Here is a 21,761-nt window from a genome sequence, read left to right as displayed (position 1 = left end):
CCTGCAAGACAGAACAGAACCTATGCTGTTTGGTGGGCTGTGCTTAGGCCTGCAGAAAGATGGGAAAAAATACAGAGCAACAGCACAAAATGTGTGCGTGCTGCTCTTAAGTGTTGCCTTATATAATATTGATTGCATACTTGTATTTCCCCTAGAAGCTCCCTGCAGCTGGTACAAGGAATAAGACAAAAGATTCTGTGAGCATTGAAGAACTTGCACTGAGTTCTGTGTATAGTTCCCACATGAGGCAGGCGAGTTCTCTACACTGGTGTGGACTCTTAGGACCCTCAGCAAGTTATTTACAGCTACATCTAAAAACAGGTGGAGATTTCTTTGACACCCAGTTGCTCTGAGAGAGAGTCCGAGTCCTCAGCTAACAGAATGGTCTCCTAAGGAACTTTTAGGACTTCTATGTTATACAGTCACAGGAACAAAGTCTAGAGCCTGCAAAAACCCTTTCCCACCAAGAGCAAGTTCTAATTATTGAACTGCAGACTTAGGGCCCTTCTTGAACTGGGAAGTAAAAGCAACATCAAGAAAAAAAACAATTGACTTCAATACACTTGACCCTAACATTGATTAGGAAACTTTTGGTAAGTTATCAGCCCTCTCCCATTACACAGCAGGAGGATTTGAAACCATCTCTCACATTTCAGTTGAGTACTCAAATCACTTGAGTGAAGGGGTAACAACAATATGATAAATATGATATTTAGAAACATGTAGCTTGTGTTACTTGGGTGCACTCACTCTGTACTTACACACACGCACTCTAATTCTAATCAGACTGTTGTGAATGCCTCTCTAAAGATTTGTTGCACAGCAAATGCCAGCACTTAAGAAGCATCAGGTAAAGGACACGATGACTTAGATTTGTCTGTTGTGACTGGTTCAAAGAGAACCAAAGATTAAGTTGTACCCCATAAAGAGAGATTTAATCAAAGACAACTTAATTGCAATGAGAAGTTTCAAATATAAGGGATAGAGGAGTTCACCCGGTGTGGTTGACAGGCATTACTATGTAATATGGATTTCCTTTGTAAGCAGGAGGTAAGTTCCTGACTTAATCTAACAGCCAACTACTTAAAAACAAGACACCCTTAAATAAGGCTTTCTGAATTTTAAGACTTTTATGAATGGGTGATAAAAAACAGGCTTTCAACCTCTCACCTCTGAATGCTGTGAACTCTTTTATTTTTTTTTTCCTCTTGGCGCTCATTCACTTTTATTTTCCCTGTCCTGTTCACAGCAGACAGTCCCTTCCCACTCACTCTGCATTGCAACAAAAAAAGCCATAGCCCATTAAGTTTGTACCTTCAAACAAGAAAATTAGGGTTTGCTGACATTCACTTTCCATCAAGACCTACCTAGGAGGTCTAGGCCAAAGGAAAAGCAGATTGTTTAGAAAATACATTATAAAAAAGTGCCATTTTTTTCTCTTGAATGCTAGACAAAAGGATAGACTTGGAAAAAAGGATGTTGGGTTGAGAAGAAATTCCAAATTCCAAGTGGTAGGAAAGAGATGTGTTCATGTTATACAAATGAAATATATTCTACAGGGTGAAATAATATATGTAACAACCAATATAATGCAGGCATGCAGAACTTCAGAAATAGCAGCAAACAAATGCAGTTCTGACACTGAGGGCTTTCAGCTATTAAGATCCTTTAGAATGTGTTATGAATGAGACTAACTCCTGTAAACAAATGTGTTTAGTGGCAACAACTTTCAGAGTTGGATAAAATATGATTACATAGAATATATGCAGGCCAACTGCCCTGAAGAAGAGGAGACTGAGGGGAGACCTCATTGCAGTCTACAGCTTCCTCTCAAGGGGAGGTGGAGGGGCAGGCACTGATCTCTTCTCTGTGATGACCAGTGACAGGACCCAAGGGAATGGCCTGAAGTTGTGTCAGGGGAGGTTTAGGTTGGATATCAGAAAAAGGTTCTTCATCCGGAGGGTGGTTGGGTGCTGGAACAGGCTCCGCAGGGAAGTGGTCACAGCACTGATCCTGACAGAGTTCAAGAAGCATTAGGGCAATGCTCTCAGGCCCAGGATGTGACTCTTGGGGATGGTCCTGTGCAAGGCCAGGAGTTGAACGCTGATGATCCTTGTGGGTCCCTTCCGACTCAGGACATATTCTGTGAACTAATGGATAATTCAAACTAGCAGGTTTTGCCAACAAAAGAGTTAAAGCATGAAACCAATATGCCCCTCTTAAGATCAGTAGTTATTCTTCATTTATACAGGAAAAGCAAAAGGAGAATTGGGCTAAAGCTTTGACAGACATAGAACTGTAAAGGAAACAAAATGAAGAGACAGGTTCTGAAAAATCTGGATGGGTCATTCCCTAAAAACATCAGAGGCAAATAAATAAGTATTATGAAGTAAATCTTAACACATTTTCAGTTACATATTTGCAAGTTTCATGATTCATAAAATAAAATAACTTGATGATTTATCCTATGTCTCATAAGAATGCTTTAGAGGTTATTTTAAAGGACTGGTAGTACTTCTGCTTAGCAGAACCTCTGATTAGCACACACTCGTTAGAGCTGAATAATTTTAGATTGCCTTGTGCATACTTACCTGAAGGATGTGGTAATCAGCACTACCAGGCAGTTAGGTCTGTTTTATTCCTAATTATGCTTATGTATTTTAGGGTTCTGTAGACTTATGGGTTATCTGAATTTCATTTGCATAGTTGAGAAAGACAAAACTTACCATGAAAATTCATAGCCCCTCTGGCCTAGTGGGAATTTACTTTTCATGGTAAAAAGTCTACATGCCTCTGGGAGAACTTGAAGACAAGTATTCCTGGAATAAGTTTTGCTTTTTGTTAACTGACTTTGTTTTCAGTATATTCAGAGTGTATCATAATTATATTCACTTAGAGAAGAAATATCAATGTCTTGCATTTTAATATGAACCTGGAAAACTTCCAGAGTTACGCAGTTTCCATTCCTGGCAGAACGGTCACACTTAGGAGGCAAGACAGACAGACACATTTCTTCTTGGTGAAGGAAAAAGACTGTCTTCACTCATGCTATCCCACTTCTAAACTCTTGGTTTAAATCCTGTTTTCACAGAAGTGACTATAAATTTTGCCTTTGACTTCAGTGGCATTACTGTTTCATCCAGTGCCTCAGATGTGGGAATGCAAAAGGTCAAGGTGTTGTCAATCTGTGTGACTTGATGCACTTATTCTCCAGCTAAATTGTGCTCCTGTGGCACAGCCTCCATCTGTTGGTTGCTTAAATTCCAGCTACTCAAATCAGAGATATTTCAGACAATGTCCCTTGTGCAGTTATATTTCTTTTTCCTTATGTTGTCTTCTAGACTCTTTGTATGATGCATGCATACAGATACAGGCAGCTTCTTTTCCTGCATTTTCCAGAGCTCAGCCAGGCCTTAATCATACCAGGATTGTTTTGAAATACTTCTTTCAGTACTGGAAGACCACTTATTTTTCTTGTTCCCCAAAGGAGTTGGAATTCTCACCAGCAAAAGCACAAAGATCTGTTATCATTGTAGGACTCCAGGCTGCAAAACTTGGGAGGTCATCAGCTTCCATTGAAATAAGTGCATGTAGAGAATGACCACTGTGTCTCAGCAAAAGATGCTTTATTTCCTTTTGTTTCTAATTTACACTGACAAAGCTGGGTTTGACACATCATTTGATAGCTCAGTGCCACTTCTCAGTTACATCTGGAATGTTTTTCAGCTGTTCAGTCATGCATGACCCACAACGTTTAAATTATAGTCACCTGCAAGTCACGGATAGGTGTGACTGCAAGAGCCACAAAAAGCCAGAGAAGTGCAGTGATTAGAATAAGAGAAAAGGGAGAGTAGGCTGTAGGACTAAATCTTTCTTCCTAAGAACATGATGTTTGGATCTAATGCAAGAATTAAGCTATACTGCTGTGCCTTGAAGGCTCATGTAGTCATATTCCTAGATTGGTTTTCTGTTATACTTAACTGGGGGGGGGGGCACCCCAAAAAAAACCCAACTGCAGAATATGAAACTATCTTCATACTGTCAAAGTAGCATAATACTTTGCAAATAGATGGCTTTTTCTCTGAAAAGAGTCAACCATGTGTGAGAGCAGAGGAAGGAGAAATACACTTAGCTGTGTGCTCATTGAGCTGACCTCGTCAATGTGGCTGACTCAGAGGATAGATGTCAGATTTTTTATAACAGTGCATTAGAGACCAGCATCCCCAAAATATTAAAGGGCTATCTGAGGCCTGAGGAGGCTGCTGTGCTCAAAGCAGCTATATAATTTGTTGGCTAAAGTCATCAGTGTTACATCCTTGACATCATGTCTGTGCGTATAGAAGAGCTGTACAGTCTGCATACTACCACAAAAGGGGAGTGAAAAGGGAGGTGTCGGGCCTGTGCCAAGGCTGTCTTGGGAGAACAAATGCAAATGACACAAGTTAGATGTCCCTTCTGTTTTTGGCTTTGTGCTTGGCAAGTGTAGAGTTTGAGTAGTTCTTAGTGAATGAAGACCCTGCTCCCTTTCCAGTCCAGCAACATGCTCTTGACCTACTACTACTTCCAGTAGTAAAAGAGGGCCTGAATACGTTAGCAATTAAAGGAGATGCATTTTTCCAAATTATTGTGTCTTCCAAAAATTAATAACCCTGCCTGTGATTTTCTTCTGTAATTATTAAAAATCTATTACTCTGCAGCCAAAATTAATAAAACCCAGCTTATTGTGGAACCTCAACATGCACAGTAGCTGAGCTGTTACATTGCTTCTTGACTGATGATCCTGTCACTTAAAAGTTCAATTTGTTGGGAGTTCTGAAGTGGCAAAACAACATGGGAGTAAGTCACTGGAGAAAGGCTGGCACCCACAAGATTAATTTTTTTTTTGTATATATGACAATCAGCATGTTTTAGAGAATACAATAAATTGTAGCATTGTGTAGGGACTGATAGCTTTGTCCCTTAGAGATGGGAGTTTTGAGGAAACTTCTAGTTGAAATTTGGTAACACTGACCTGAAAACAACCACCTTTTTTTGAAATGCTTCTGTTCTTGATTTACCATAACCTTGCAGTAGGAGCATAAAGTGAATTTTGTAATCAACAGTATGTGCGATATCCTAAATCTCATTGTGTGTAGTTATTCCTTGATTACAACTAATCATTGATTTAATTAAACAACAATAATAATAATTAAGAGAATGATTCATCAATTACATTTGAAGTCACACTGAAAAGAAATGCATTGGTGGTATTTTTTTATGTTTTAAATTTCTGCTTAAGGATTTACTTTCTATTTAAACACATACATGCAATTAAGAGAAATATTTGCAAACTATTTTTAGATTATTCCTGCTTGAAAATATTTTGTTAAACAATTTTTATTTTGTTTGTTTCTCCCTGTGTAATTGCTGCTTCACATACATTTATAAAAAAATTTAAAAAGCACTTTTAGGATTACCATGCATTCAGCATGACTGAGATTTCTGAAATAAATAGGAATTGTATCACTGGTATATCAGCTCTATTTTTGGTCTTACACATACTGAGAGCTTTCTATTAAGATCTGGTAAAAAGATCAAGACGTTTGATATCGGTTGTATTTCCAAAGCTAGACTCTAATTGGCAGTCACCAAATAATTAGGTTAAATTCTAAAATCAATGCTGGAAATATGGATAACTTCATTTTCCAAAATGGTAATGATAATAGATTTCAATGACATCTGGGATTTGAAATTAAATCAAATAGTGTTAAGTCTAGGAGAAGAAAGATCATTATATCTTGTCTCTGCACATAAGTTTCACAAAACTTAGACAATGGCAAGGTAAAAATCCTTTAGAGAAAAGACTAATTCCTTGTAGTTTTTGGGACAGATGAAACCTGCATCCAAAAAAGGGACAAGAAGCAGCAGAAACTTGAGTTCAGAGAGAAAAGCAAAAAACCTTTATACAGATGCAAGTCTTACACTTCTGAAAAGCCTGAATGCCTTCTCTTATAAGCCTGAGGCATTTAAGAATTAAGTTTAGAACATAAAAGTAAATCTAAAAATCTGACTTTTATGTGAGACGTCCCCTGCTCTATAGCCATCCTATGCTTAGTACTCTCTCTTCAGAGAGTCAGGAGTTCTCAAAAACAAGAGAAAATGGCAGAATTTAGCTATACTATTTCTTAATATTGACCTATTATGGAAGGATTTCAATCACAGTTATGACCTCAGTATTCATTCCTGTCAGGAGAAGAGAGACCTATCCTCTTCGCATTCTCTCCTCCTGTCCGTTGTGAATCTCACAGCAAAGTACAACAGCCAGGGCAGCTGAAAGCTGCAATCGCTGTTAGTAGCTGGCTGAGAGAAGGAATACCTTGTTTCCTCCAACCCATCACAGCCCTCTTTCTTGTCTCATCCATCTGTTGTGCATTGTCATTTAGACCATGAATTTTTTGGCACAAGGACTGACATCGATGATAAATTTAATAAAATCTTCCACAATACCACAGCCTTGCCATGTTATTATCCTGAAGATAAATAGGAACTCTTTGCTTAGTTAAGTGCTTAGAAATACAAGAGTTAGATATATAACTAGCAGTGTACAGTTTTGGAGAAAGAGAATTTATAGAAGCCAGGGCTTCCCAGGTTCCATCCACTCCAATAAGATTTTGCTGCTAAGGCTTGACCTTCCACTGACCCATTTGCAAGACCTCTGCTGTCATACCAGACCTGTATTCCTGCATTACAGAGTGTGCAGTGTGGTGGAGTTGCAGATGTAGGATAAGAGATGGAGCATATACTGGTACTGGAAACCTCAAGCTTATAAACAAATCACCCAATAATCAGGTAAAGAAATGCAGAACTGCAGCTGGCAAAACTGATTTAAGGGGTAACAAAGAGAACAAAGAACAATCATCCAACATTACTGTTTTTGGTTTTTCCTGCACTGGGTAACGTACAGGAGGTTTTCTCCTTACAAGATCTCTGGGTATTTACATCCTTGTTGAACTCTTGGGAACAGAGAACATCTTTTCTGATGCTTGGACAATTCCTAGCTCAATACAGCAAAAGCTTTTAAAATATTAATAACATATTTGTTATTAATAGCAAAGTCTATGGCTTAATGAAGGCTTTTAACTTACCGTTTACGAAAACAGCAAGAGGAAAAAGAAAAAGAAATTTTTAAAAAATAAATAGACCATAAATCAAACTTTTCCAGCAGCTATGCTGATTATGGTTCAAGGCTCTAATCCAAACAGAGTTTGACCATTTGAGTCAAATTCTGCATTTACAGATGTAAATTACAAGATAAACAGGGATCTTTCTCCATTAGCCAACCCAAGAAGTAAGAGTATAAAGACTTATTAGTTAAAATATGTGAATTGACGTTGGGGGTTTTATTATTCTAATTAGGAACAGGAAAATTCCTATTCCATTTTGTAATTAAAACAATACACATTCTACCATCTAATTATATTTGACATTTTCAAGGTGTTGGGAGTTGAAGTCTGTAATTACAGAAATACTACTGCCTTAAGCAGAACACTGCATAAATATTCATATATGAAATAGCCAGTTACACTGTTTAGAAGATTTTAGAAAGATTTACTTTTTTTTAAGAAATGTTAGGCTTTAAGAAGATGCATTTAATATTTGTATTTTTAAAAAGATTAGAAGAAAAATGTCCTGTGGGATCTGACATACTGTATATAGCAAATTGACTACAAACCTATTCATTAGTATTGTAAGCAGTTATGTTGGAGATTCATAGTCCTTTAAAATTATTTCTTTTCTTTTAGCAGAGTGAGTAATTACAGTCAGAAATAATATGGGAGTCCTGTAGTGAAGTCATAAGACAGTAAAATGCAATTCTTACAATTCCTTGATTTTGTAATTAATAATAAAATTATAGCTTACATACAGTAGTTTAGAAAAAAGTTATCCACATCTTTTATTTTAGTGTCTCACAATAAAATACCACTTCACATATTGCCTATTTTTGATAGTTGAATATTGCCATTTAAAATTGCCTTCCTAAGAATCTCACGATAAAAGTGTAGTTGGACTTGTTGGTAATGCATAGCCTATTGTTCAAAGAAAGACTCCCTTTCCTGATATTGGAGAAATGGAAAAATACACACTAAAGATGGAACTCTGAATGCAAGGTGTTCCATGAGTGTGCCCGCTCTGCGTTTCCATTCTAAGAAATGAACCTTTGGGGACATCTTGATAAAAGAGTGTAATTTCTGAAAAGAAGGGCAATAGGCACTCTGCCTGTTTTGTTGATTTAGCTCATTGGAATGTTTGTGTCCTGTTATAAGATGCTTTGCCCCATGGGGCATGGACCCTGGCTAAGTCTTTATGTATGACTTTCAAATACTTAATAATAAAAGATGTTGCAAATGTTTCAAGAGTTAAATACTGTGCAAAAGGGAAGTTGCAATGCGTGTGAGTTGAAATGCTGTGCAGAATTTCAATGTCCAAGCAAGAGCAGCAGAGACTCAGTGCAAGCTCCCTGCACACCAGGACAGCATGCACTGTGGCAGCCTTCCTTCAGGAGGACACTTATCCCAATCGGGTCCATAGTCTCTGTGCAGGCAGGTGTTGAGAGAAGGGCACCCAGAGTCTGAAGAGTTTAGGGAAGTTCTCTTTCGTCCTGCACATCTGTATAATGACTGGAAGCGGTCTAGCCCATGTTGACTAATCATGCATGCTTGCTTTATGGTCAGTCAGGGGCTGCATCCAGCAGGAAGTGAGGAGCAGTATTATATAAAGCATCCAGTTAAAGAACTGGACTTCTTCCTGTGGTGGGCAGGAAGCAGGACTCAATTTAGTGACATGGTATATAATTATTCCATATATATTTATGTCAGATTATATAATAGTTGTGTATTCACATAACATGTATTACATATTGTGTATGTTATATGCTATACAAAATATGTATGTGTAATATAGTATATGAGTGCAAATAGATATATACACGTTTGGGTTATATATATATACACACACACTACTTACTGAAGCAAACTTCCTAGATCCTGGTGTTATTTTTGTAATGCTCACAGCACTTAAGGATGCCAATACACATTTCCTCCCTTTCTGTGCAACTACAGCCTCTATACTACGTGCCATTACAATGCAATCAACTTGAACACAGACAAGCAAAATTCTTCCATTCTCCACCTCCTTCAGATTTTGCTTGGAACACTTCAAAGACACAATTTAGCTTCTTCAAATCTGTCATTCAGCAGATCAAAGATAAGCTGTTCTTTTAAACAAAAACTAAGTCATATTAAAAGATGTTTCGATTAAATGTAGCTGGAACCCTCCTTCTTTAATCACTCAGTTACATTTTATGCAAAAAAGTCTACATTTTAAAATGCCTAAATGCTTCAAAATCTGAAAATTGCCAGTTAATGCAAGAAACCATTGTCCCTCTGCAATGTATAGCAGATTTTATTAATAATTTTTCTGAAACACATATTGACCCCATTTTACCTCTGCTTTTTCTATTGTATTGTAGAATGGGATGAAGAACATTGATTTTAATCAATCAGTTATTTTTGTAAATGCGAACTGAACATTGCAAGAACAATATAATCTAAGTATGCCCAAAATATGTTAGATCAATCCCTATTTCTCATAATCTCAGATGCTATTTTGCATAGGTACCTTCACTGTAGTAGACACACTGGGAAGGAGTCATTGCATCTTAGTGGAGGAGCAGGAGGTTACTCTGGTGTTGCCTTATTCAGGGAGGACTCTGGAAAATAACAAACAAAATGTATTTCTGAGCATTTACTAGGAGGATACAGAGAATAATCATATCCTGCTGGTCACCTCTGAATGCCCCAACACCCACCCTCGGGGCAGGGCTGCCCTCTCTGTTTGCTTATAAACCAATGGCTTTAAAATGCCTTTTTGCTATTTCTTCTCTTGAATGACTTCCTTCCACAGAGACTTATTGGTTGAATCTGTGCTTTACAGAGCTGGTGGGAAGCAGGGGTGAATTTATCCCCAGAAGGGCCAACTCTGCTCTTAATAAATTACTGGAAGTAATTGCAAAGCATAAAATCACTAAATAGAAAGAGGATAAAAGACCATAGTCATCATGGTTCCAAACAGACTGAGTCTTGCCAAAGTTAATTGCTTTTCTGATAGAATGGCAAAATGGATGTGCAAAGGCAGAACGCTATTTTATCACATATTTAGATTCTAGGGAAGCACTGGATACTGGTTTTCATTAACTATCACTTTGAAACTTAATACAAACTGGCTTTGATGTAATGACTGTCGAACACATGACACAGAGTTGCTCAAGGACCAAAAAGAGTGATTGATGAACAGCAGAATGCCGAGGCCCCACATGGGAGATTGCAGTCCTGGTACTTTTTTAAAAAAAAAAATTAAAATCAAAGTTTGTCTATTAATGATTCATAGATGAAAAGGATAAATTATATGTGCTGAAGATTGGATTGGGTGTTTTGACTAGCTTGGTAGAACACATGCTTATTAATATCAAGTGAACAGTATAATATCTCTAGAGAATTAATTATTTAAAGATAATAAAATGGATATGACAGGAAGCAGTGAGATGTAAATAGCAAACATCACAGAGATTTATTAACAGACTCTGTTGTCTTTGCAAAAGCATTGCTATTCCATTTCCAAACAGTAATTTGTTGCTTTCTTCTCTTCTAGTTGCCCATATTGGCATCTTCTGTTGTTAGCCTCTATTTTCTTGAACTTACTGATGTCTTCAAGCCAGTTCACTCTGGATTTAATTGCTATGACAAGAGTCTGAGTATGCCATACATTGAACCTACACAAGAGTCTGTTCCCTTCTTGATGTTGCTTAGTCTGGTTTTTGCTGGACCATCAATTACGGTAAGTTTGAGGTGCTACTGTCACTTAATAAGGATTTTGAACAGAGTTTCAGTTGGCGTAAAGAAAATAGCATCTTTGGTTTCAGTTAAGCTGCAGACTGTCATCCAGGCTAATTACCTTAGGATTTAACATTTGTATTTCATTCTTCTGTAGCAAAAGGAGACACACTCCTTAAAACATCTCCTGTAGCACTTCATCTACTCTCACTATCCTGACTGTGGACATTAATATTAAGAAACAGCATCTATGATTGGGTGATAATAGCTTGAATCATTCTGTTACACTCTACAAATATTTGAACTTTAACAGACAGGACATCTCCATACTCTGAGATACAAAAAATTCAAGATTTTGTTGGAAATAGCCCTGGATTTGCCACTTTTTTTTAGAACTAGCTTTATTTCATAAGAAGGTATATCAGTCTTGTCAGTGAACTCAACAACATTTTCCCAAATAACACTGGAACACCTCTAAATTTCAGGTTAGTCATTAAGAGCAGGCAAAAAGGGGCTGTTTTAACCATTCACCCAAAGGGAGGAGATGATTTCAGCAGAACAGAGATGTCCTGTCAGAATATGAGCCATATATATATATATATATATATATATATAAGAGGGAATTAATTTTGTCTGCTTTTAGCAGTTCAGATAGGAACCTTATTCTCACACCATTCCTGTCTGGCAAATGGAGAGAGAAATTCACCTTGAGTGAGTGATTCCATGCACCTAAAAAGCTGAATCAACCTTTTGAAAGGATCTCTTCTCTCCCCTGACAGCAGTGACTACACATCTCAGATAGGCACTTCTCAAAGGCCAGCTGCAAATGTATCTCTGCTGCCAGCTTCTCTGAATTCCCTTAAATTCAACCAGTTCATTCCTTTTATAATACTATCCAATTTACAGTTAAAAAAAAATCTATAAAATATGATGCCTCTATAAAAATCATCAAGTGCTGTTATCTCTTTGCTTTCCAGAATGTTTTTTCTTTATTTGTCTTTTTTTTTTTAACTGAACTATTCTTACTGCATTTGATTTTGTTACTTTAGAAATTATTTTTGAAGGATTCTGCACAAGCAGCAGGCTAAAAATTGCGCTCATTTAGCAACTGGGAGCTAAGACTCTCTGTGATCCTGGTGCAAAATGATTGCTACAAACACCAAATACTGTGATCAAAACCAAAACATCAGTATTGTGGTTTGGCTGGATTTCTTAAGGTTAGACAGTGTTTCTGTTAACAGCAAAGTGGACTTTTTTCAAGTAGCTACAGAAGGAATCTTTCTAGACTCATTTGGGCCACAGTAGAGGGGTTAAACCTGATTTTTACTTTGGAGAGTTTGTTTCAAGCCTAGGTAATATCAAACACCTTAAATCAAGATAAAAGATGCCCATTTCATTACATAGTATTTATTAAGGGCTGTGATTACAGCTAAATTATTTCAGCATTGCATGAAGTTTTGCAATAGAAAATGTCATTCTTGCTTGAATCATTCTACCAGCAGTACTGAAAATTGACCAAAAACATGCCATGTGAGGAACTCAAACCCACACTTAAGCATGCCTGTAAAAATAAGTTTGGTAAACAAAATAAATCCAGAAGCTTCAAAGTTCAACTGGCTGAAAGCTGAAGGCCTTAGGAAGGTGTAATTCATTAACACTGGTGTGAGCATGAATGTGATGCTGAATGTATTAGTTGGAGACTGGGGAGTGATAGTGCAAAATACACAACTTCCGTTAGTAAAGGCATGAAGGTATTAGCTCCTTATTTTTCAAAGTAAAAAAGGTGAAATAAAAAAGTCTGGGATTTTTTTGTCCAAGTGGTCCCTTTTTCTTTGGAAAAATAGGCCAGTGAAGCTCAGTGAAAAAAGATTACAGTTGTACCATTGTCATCTTATAGAGTTTAGCGTTTTACAAATTACTTTTCATTAACATTTCAATTAATTATACACTTCATAAAGCTTGTAAAATATAGAAAAGAAAGCATGAGCTATGTGAGGAATTGAGGATCTCCAGTATATCCAAGTCTGTGTCTACACTTCAGGTACATACTGCAGTATGAGGCAGAAGGTCATCAAGACTCAGTAAAATACAGGTGTGATTAAGCCACATTTTAAATATTATCAAAGAGTGTAAATAAGAAAAAAGAAAAGAAAAATTGTGTGTGAGGAAGAAGACAAGCAAATTCCAGTCTCAGTCCCTCCTTATTAGAAATATAGGAATAGGAAGTAATAGTAGAAATATTAGGATAGAAAGTAATTTTTTTCTGTATTATTTTTGTTGATATAATAATTTTCCCCATATATAAACCCACTCACTTTAATTATTTTTACAAAAAAAAATCTAACATTTTATAATTTATTTTCCCAAGCCATTATTTCAGAAAGATCTGAAATAAGGCTTTGGGGCTTTATGTTGTGGTTTTTCCTTTGGGCTTTTTTGCTCATTATTAGTGAGTAGCAAATGCTTTTGAACAGGTCTGTTCTGTAGACCTGAAGGGTTACAAAAAGTAACTACCTGTATTATTGACATATGTCTTATAGCTTGTGGCATAGATTAAATTTTGTATATGTATTCACAAACCACAGGAGACTTCAGTGTGGAACAACTGGACTTGAAGAAATTACCAAGATGGATGTTTTAAGTCTGGAATATAGATATACCTGAATTGCAACATGACTGCCATTTGCTTCAAAGAACTCTGAATCTGATCCTCTGACAGATTTGCTCTCTAGTTACTCCTTCAGAAATATTAGGACCAGTTATTTAATGGTATCAGTGTAGGTTCAAACTCTTATCAGCCACTGACTAAAAACCTGCTTAAAGGCCCTTTCTAATAGAGATCACTAGGAAATTAGATCACATTAATTTGGGAAATCAATTCATGCAAGAGAAATTCACTGCTGGCAGTTTCAGTCCTACCGCCTCCTCAATTGTGGGAGTTGGTTTCTTTGGAAATACCAGCCTCTGAATTTTCCTTGACATAGGCCTTGTAGTTTCCTACTTTTTTCCTCTCTCACACAAGCTAATCCATCTATCTGCTGTTTTCCCTGTACCAGACGTTCACTAAAGCTTGCATAAAAACTATTAGAATGTGTCAGGCTTTTAAGTTTGAAGTACTACTAATTTCTCTGGGAAGCTTCAGATCTAAATTGATCCAACGTAGACAGATAATAGTGAACATAGTTCTCGGCTAATTAGAATTCCTTAAATAACCCTTACCACTGAGTTTTCAATGTCATAAGACAACCTTCAATACTTTGATTTTTCTGGCAAAGAAATTTCAGTTTATTAAAACTTTAGCTAAAAATAGAGTTAGACTATGCTTGTCCATTTTACCTCCCTTCTCCTCAGGTGAGGGGTGTTAGTATGGACAGACTTCACTGGTAATTACAGCAGATTCAGCACAATTCTCATCCTTTGGCACCTCATTGCATTGTAAGCTTTGTGCATTCCATGTATTAGTTTTCAATGCAGCTGTGGCTAGGCAAGCTGAACCTCCTGTTAGTGGTGAGAACTGCCTCATTAAGTTCAATATTTCAATCCAGCCCTTATTCTGAACTCTGTACAAACCCTGTACAGATTTCCAAGTTGTTGTACTATTGAACAAGGCAAACAATAAAATCTGAGACTGCAAATGTATAAATGAGTCTGGATTTTCCAGCAAGTAACACCATTTTTCATTCATATTCTTCCCTTTATAAACTGTTGTCTAGGACTTTGGTCATAATCTGTTTTGCTTGGTGTGGTCAGAGGGACCATAAGGACAGAACTTTTTCTGCTGCTGTGGATCTGGTTAAAACCCTAGCCAAATTAAACAAATACAGAAGAGCAGGCTGTCATGTAATTAGAAGCTGCTAGGGATTGCTAGGCTTGCAGCCAAGACTGAATTCTAAAACCACCTCAAGAGCACTAGGATATTGCAGTGGCTGTGGATTATTTTAGAGGTGAGATTTTACGATTATTGCTTTTTTATTGTAGAAGCATTAAGCTTCAGCTGTAGATCAAGGCCTGGAACCACTGAGCACAGTATACTGTATGCTATTTGCATTTAATTTCAGGCCACCTTCTTGCCTGCCCTCACTCAGGCTAAGTTGCATTGCTTTATGTTCACATATTGATACAAATCTTTTAAAGGGATGACATTGGTTGTGCTACAGTTATATTTCAGCCCTTTAAATTCAATCAGGATCTTCTGAGTAAGTGCTACTTTTAATTTAATGGCTCCTTTGTCATTGCAGATAATGATAGGAGAAGGAATTCTCTACTGTTGCCTGTCCAAAAGAAGAAATGGGATTGGAACAGAGGCCAATATTAATGCAGGAGGATGCAACTTCAATTCTTTTCTTAGAAGAGCTGTCAGATTTGTTGGTGGGTTTCAAATGTTAGTCAAAAAGTAGAGCTTTCCATATACATTTAATTTTCACCATGCAGGTTTCCTTCTCTGAAACAGCCTTTCAGAACAGAACTGTCATGGGCATACATCATCTTCTGCTAGAAAATGTGAGAAGAAACTGTCAGACTGCAACAGAGCAGCCCCATACTCAGTAATGCAGCACCTACACTCTCTATTTTCCCTTTCCTCTCCTGTACTACTGTCAGTATCTCTAAAAGAATAATTTGTTTTTCCTTCCCTGCCCACCTTGAGCTGGCTGCCTTTTAATGATTTCAGTGTATAGTTTCCCCTGCCTGTCTTCGGTGCATCATAAGGATTCAACCCACCTGTCACGATATTCAGCCTGACAGTGAAAACTTGTCAGAAACTCAGTAGGTTTGACATTCTTTTTCTGGAATGTGTTTATCTTCCTCTCAAAAAGGTCTGGAATCTGGCAGCTTAAATGATAGAGGAACATGTTAAATTGTTTTGTTTTACTTTGTTTTAATTGTCATTAATGAGAAACTGTCCTCGAAAAGGCAACTGGACTTTGATCTCCTTTTTACAGTTAATTCCCTGTACCAGTGAGAGGCTAAAGGAAAGGTTTACTCTGTTTCAGAAATTCATTAGAGAGGGCAGCCTAGGCAAAGACAACCAGCAGCACAGGAGACTGAAAACCTGGTAGGACAACTATTCACTGGGTTTCTGTAGTCGTGCAAGCAGGAAGGTAGTGACAAGCAGGGTTATACAGTCTGTGACCAGCAAAGCATCCTCTTAAGAGCAGCAGTGAGGAAGTAAGCAGAGGGTTGGTACATTACAACATGAGCAAGGATACCCCATGTCCACTTCTTCTCCTGTTTGGTATTCCTTCACCAAAAAGACAAGCTCAGAGACACATGAATATCATTCCTGATTCATACTCTGGATTTGCAGTTTCTTTCATATTTTGATGACTTAAACATTCTTCCAGTTTTAGGATGAAAAATAGATTTATCTATATGAACACAAGTAGGGAATTCTAGGCAAATCTTTAGGAGAAATGCATTTGAAAATGTTTAGTAAAGCAATTGCTTTACTTCAATTGCCTTGTGAATTTGGCATTATTAATCAGACAGAAACACTTATCCTTTATGAAATAGACTTAAAATGTGGAATAGTGGCAAGGACACAACACTCAAAAAATATCAGAGGTGTGAAGGTAGCCAGAGTTATCACCAGCTGGTGATTCTGTGGTAGTAAAAAGAGAACAGGTCTTCTGACCAATGATCTGATGGGCAGCAGGCCATGTTATTTAAAGCTCACATTCCAGTGGGAAAGTACAAGGACTGGATGAGCCCATGTGCTCTCCTCAAATAGTTGGCTATCTTTTAGTCAGTTCAGAAAAATTCTTTCCAAATTGAAGCAGCTCCAGTGTAGTTCACTTTTATGAAAGGATGTTGGAGGACATCAAGCCATTAAAACAAAATATTAAATATCAACAGGAAGAAAACAAGCATAAATTATCTTATTTTTTTATATTAAAGAATTCAACTTTGCAACAAGCTTTCATTAAAAAAACCCTCTTATTCTTGACTTAAATTCAAGTTTAGTGACACAAGCCAACAGAGTTCTGTGGAATGCATTTTGCACTATTAATTAACCTAATTAATGCATATAATAAAGTTAACAAGCTGTGTTGATTTCTTTCCTAGGTGTTCATGTGTTTGGTCTTTGTGCAACTGCTCTTGTTACTGATATTATACAGCTATCAACAGGATATCAGGCACCATATTTCTTGACTGTTTGCAAGCCTAACTATACATCCTTAAATGTATCCTGCTCAGAGAATTCATATGTTGTGGAAGATATTTGCTCAGGAGCTGATCTCAATATTATCAATGCTGGAAGGTTGGTTCTATCCTTATTTGTCTACATTTTTAAGTATTCATGTATTTTTTATTTTCTGTCCCAATTTCAAGATTTTTTTTCCTAGTTAAGTCTGAATGAGTTTGTCAGTTTTTTATAACAAAGGTGAGTGCATAAATGTCTTTTTAGTGATGTTCAATTTTCTTTTTAAAGATATTAGTCTAACAGTGGGCATCTGTCTTCGCTCCTTCAAAGGAGACAATTTCCTATACCATTATTAATATGTATAGCATCTACTGTAGGAATTATAGTATAAGTTCTCGAGTCCATGAGGTTAATTTGACTTCAGTAATCGGAGTTTGTAAGGGACTCGTTCTGAGATTCCTAATGGCCTTCATTTTTTATTTGTACTTCCCAGAAACTCTGGCTCCAAAAATTTGCCTCTAAACTCCCCTAGGAAAAGTATAGAGAAGAACACATAATTGTCCAGCTGATTACATGAAATCATTTTTCTGCAGCATCCCCAAATATCCAGTGGTCCCTATTGTCCATCTTTCCCTCTATTTATCATCAAAGAACCTTTTCAGTCATTTCTGTTCAGAATCCTCTGTCATTTCTGATGTTCTGACTCATAGTATGGCTCTCAGTATGACTCTTTCTCTTCCTTGTTCTCCCTCTACACATCCTCATGCATGAGCATTAGAGTGATACACTGTCATCTGAGTTCAGGACGTGTTTTCTTTAAGACCTTTGTTCACCTTTTCAATACAGAACCATACAAAAAGGCTACATATTTTTAGCTTGAATTATTTTCATTTTAAAGATAACAAATAGAGGAACAAAAGCAGTGACACCATTAGAGAGTTCAGAGAGTGCATTTAGTCTATGCTTGCCTTGAAAGCATAGGAATAGAAAATAAAGAGAAAATTGACTGTAGCGTAGTGACACACCTTATATCCATAAAAACGCCATCAAATTAAGGTTAAGTTCTGAATGGTACTAAAGTTCATAGAATCAAATCTACACATTAGTTCCACAGAGACTGTAAGTAGATTTATGCTTCACTAAAACCTGCACAGAGTAAAGGAGTTGATTAGCTATTATAAACATTTACTTTTTTTTCATGTCTCTTTTCGGTCCTCAACCCTGAACTTGTTCCCCAGGGATACTATTTGTGAAAGGTTTGTTCAGGGAGGAAAAAAAAGGAAGAATTTAGGTCTGTCTCTAGAAATGAAAAAGGAACCCTGCAGATTTCATCTTGGCCAGAGTTATGAGTCTGCTGGAGCCATGGGCTCAAATTCAGGTCAGCAGTGTGCGGCATTCACACTGAACTACATGCACATCTTTGACTGCCAATTAATTATGTAGAACAGACAAGGCAAAATGCATAGGAAAGAAATTCAGAAAGTAGACTGCTGCTTTGCAGAAAAAATGTCTTTGAAGTTAAAGGGCTGTGCTTCAGTCTTTGCTATTTTAAACTAACTCAGGTGTTGCTGGGAAAATGGCTGTACATGGAGCCCAGTTAGGGTGGCAAGATCCATCTGTGAAGCCAAGGATTGTTCAAGTGTTTATCCCAAGCTGAGCTTTCTCAGGTGAAAAGTTGCTGCTGTGACTTCTTCACCAAGACAGCCAGCATGTTACATTGTCCATACCATTTTAAGGACATAAATGTACAGATATAAATGGCTATGCATCCTCACTGCATCTAGAGCTCAGAGGTCACAGAAGTTTTATGATCTAGATGTCCACTGTAGAACAGTGTTACTGAATGCACCCCCAGCTTTTTTTCCCTCTACTGCATGAAAATCTCTCCTTCGTATTCCCATCACTTTTCTTTAGTTGTTTTTAGAGGATTGAAATGGGTCTATAAGAATAATATTAAAATGTTAGACAGGCTCATGTGATGGTTCTCTGTAGCTTCTAATTACACAAATCCTCCTTTTGTCAGAGAAGTAGAAGCTAAGCTTTCACTTTTTAATTTTCATATCTGAAGTTTCTGACTCAAGACCCAGTCCACGTCATTAAAGTCTGCAGGTTTTCAGTGGGAGCAGAAGGGCCTCAGCAACTTCAGGAGTAGACCTGATATGGCCTACTGTCTTACAGACTTTGGACACATTTTCATTTATTCTCTTGTTCTGGGCATCAGGAAGGGACCCAGTTATTTTTAAAATACCCTCTCCATGTTCTTGTGCTCCATTCACTCCTGTCATGTTATAAAAATAAACCTAAAGACAATAGCTAATAAAGATGTAGTTTGCCTCTCTCTGAGAAGAATGTCACCCTGTCATCCCCCCATTATTAAAGCAACAGAGCAGGGGCATGAACATGATGAATGCAGTTGCATGAAATTAGGGCCTGATTATCAAAGTATATGAGTTCTTACTTTGAAAAGAGTCAAAGTAAAGTCAATGAGAATAATCATAAGATCGAAGTTCATGCATTTAATAAGTTTTATATTTAGGTACTTATATGGAAAGATATTTTTGGAAATAAACTTACAGATACTTCTCTGAATCAATAAAGCAGTTTGTACCTTGTTCCCATTGCTCTCTTAGTACACTCACTCGGTACACAAAAAGAATTTCACAGTAAATATTTACTTCAAAATAAAGGCATTTCATTAACATTGGTTCTTTCTCCAGAATACAGAAAAAAAAATTAGAAATTAAATGTTACTCATAGATCACATATTGCTTAGGAAGTGTAAGACGAAAATGACTGTACCACCCAGTGTTTTTTTCAATGAGCACTAGCACAATGAATTTGAATTGAGAAGCATAATTTGGTTGTCCTTCCTTGGCAGAAAGTCATTCCCTTCTCAACATGCCACCCTGGCAGCCTTTGCAGCAGTGTACATTTCGGTGAGTAACTAACTCTGTTCAGTTTCCTTTTTACAAGACAAAAGTCAGAAAGCAATTTGCTGTATATTGTAAGATGGTGTGTTGCCTGGATATCTTGGGTGGATGTAAGTTTTTATCCTCCCAATTTGAAAGCAAATAAAACTACTAATAGAGCTGGTTTTATTGTAGCTGGTAAAAAACAAGGAAAAGATTCAACTGCTTCACATCCTTTGTTAAGAAGCAATAGAAAGTGTAATGTTAAAGTATATTTGATGCTTCATATAATCCACATATAAAATGCAGTGTTTATCTGTCTTATAGAGTGATATATTAACTTACCATTCAAATTACCCTTTATGCATGCTGCCTTTTCTTTATTGCTGTCTTCCTTGATTCTCTGCTTTTAAACTTGAGGCATCAAGGGCTACACATTCATGTGATGTAGTTTGATTTGACCTCCATAGAATTGCAGTTTGGATGAAATGGCACAATCACTCCCAGGGGCCTTCAAGGTGCACCTGCAATGCAAGTGAATAAAACCCATCAGTCACTAGCAGAGAACTGTAGGATGTGCTGCAGCAATCACAGCTGATTCTCCACATCTGACCAGTATGGCCTACAATGTTTGTACAAGTGACAACTTACTTGAAGTTTAAAACGAAATTCCATCACTCATGCAGTAAAAATCAGAGGAAAAAACCAGTGACAGCTAATCACATTAGGTAATAGAAATTGTGCACATACTGGAAGCTTGCCAGTATTTATTCTGCCCAGGAAAAGGCCAAAATTTGGAATAATACTGATGAACCACTCCACATAATTTTTGTGACCTCCCTGACATTATGGTCCTCAGTTGAGAAATGGCTCTCTAAAGCATCTGGTGGTAGCTTTTGTTAGAACAGGTTATTGCTTTCATCTGGCATGACATCTGGCTTCTGTATTTCACAAGCAGTGGCTCTTTAGTCACATTTACAGAACACTTAGGCTGACTGTGAACAGTATTTAGGCATAAAATCCTTATCCTGATTGATGTCAATGAGCAACGCTGCCTGTGTTTTTGGAAATCCATTCCTTGTGATTTTAGATCTTTCAACAGCAAGTGAGCAAATTTTAACAGGGCTGTAAAATAAAATTAAACTGATTATTTGTGTTATTACTGTGTAATAGTGATCTGTGTGTGAAAGAAACATTCAATGCAAGAAATTAATACCCTCTTAGGTAAATTTAAGTTTCTTCAACTGCTTCTTCATTTATTTCTTTTTTCTAGATGTACTTCAATTCTACGTTAACAGACTCTTCAAAACTTCTGAAACCACTCTTGGTCTTTGCTTTTATCATCTGTGGAATTATATGCGGTCTGACTCGTATCACCCAGTATAAGAATCATCCAGTTGATGTTTACTGTGGTTTTCTCATAGGAGGAGGAATTGCTCTCTATTTGGTAAGTATAATAGTCATAGTTAAGTTTTAGCAAATAAAACTGATAAGGCTGTAATAGGAGTACTGGTATTTTTATGAACACTTTCATCATGGTCACATTCCATAGCTATAAATATAGTCAAAATGTGTTGAAGATGATGAGTTAAGGATAATCACCCTAAAAGCAGACAGGAAAAAGCAAATATATATTTTAGTAAAAAGTCCAGTAACAGTGCACAAAGTGGAATATAGTCATCTGGCACTGCATACAGAAACAGCTCTAACTTTATGTGCTTTGTTAAATACTTCAAAATACTCATCTTTTCTACTCCACACTTAAAAGCGTAACACAAGAAAAATATTGGATTAATTGGTATTTGTTGCTGACCTGAGTTTATATTGCCAGTGTTAGATTTA

The 21,761-nt window shown here is 37.0% G+C and overlaps 1 protein-coding gene across 2 annotated transcripts in view; it reads left to right on the top strand.

Annotated features, from left to right (window-relative positions):
• Positions 1-21,761, top strand: part of PLPPR4 (phospholipid phosphatase related 4) — a 29,647-nt gene that overhangs the window by 1,591 nt on the left and 6,295 nt on the right. Inside the window, exons 2-6 of one of the 2 annotated variants that reach the window (XM_027740791.2) lie at positions 10,687-10,872; positions 15,107-15,236; positions 16,932-17,127; positions 19,889-19,946; positions 21,193-21,366. In XM_027740791.2, the coding sequence (XP_027596592.2) occupies positions 10,687-10,872; positions 15,107-15,236; positions 16,932-17,127; positions 19,889-19,946; positions 21,193-21,366 (744 nt within the window). Of the gene's footprint in view, positions 1-10,686; positions 10,873-15,106; positions 15,250-16,931; positions 17,128-19,888; positions 19,947-21,192; positions 21,367-21,761 lie in introns of those variants that run through there. The other variant, XM_039378352.1, reaches the window with a different exon arrangement.

Source organism: Pipra filicauda, unplaced genomic scaffold (assembly GCF_003945595.2).
Source record: "Pipra filicauda isolate LSUMZ 115617 unplaced genomic scaffold, ASM394559v2 scaffold135_size2527700_pilon, whole genome shotgun sequence".
Taxonomy (NCBI): Eukaryota; Metazoa; Chordata; class Aves; order Passeriformes; family Pipridae; genus Pipra; species Pipra filicauda.
This window is presented reverse-complemented; position numbering and strand designations above follow the sequence as displayed.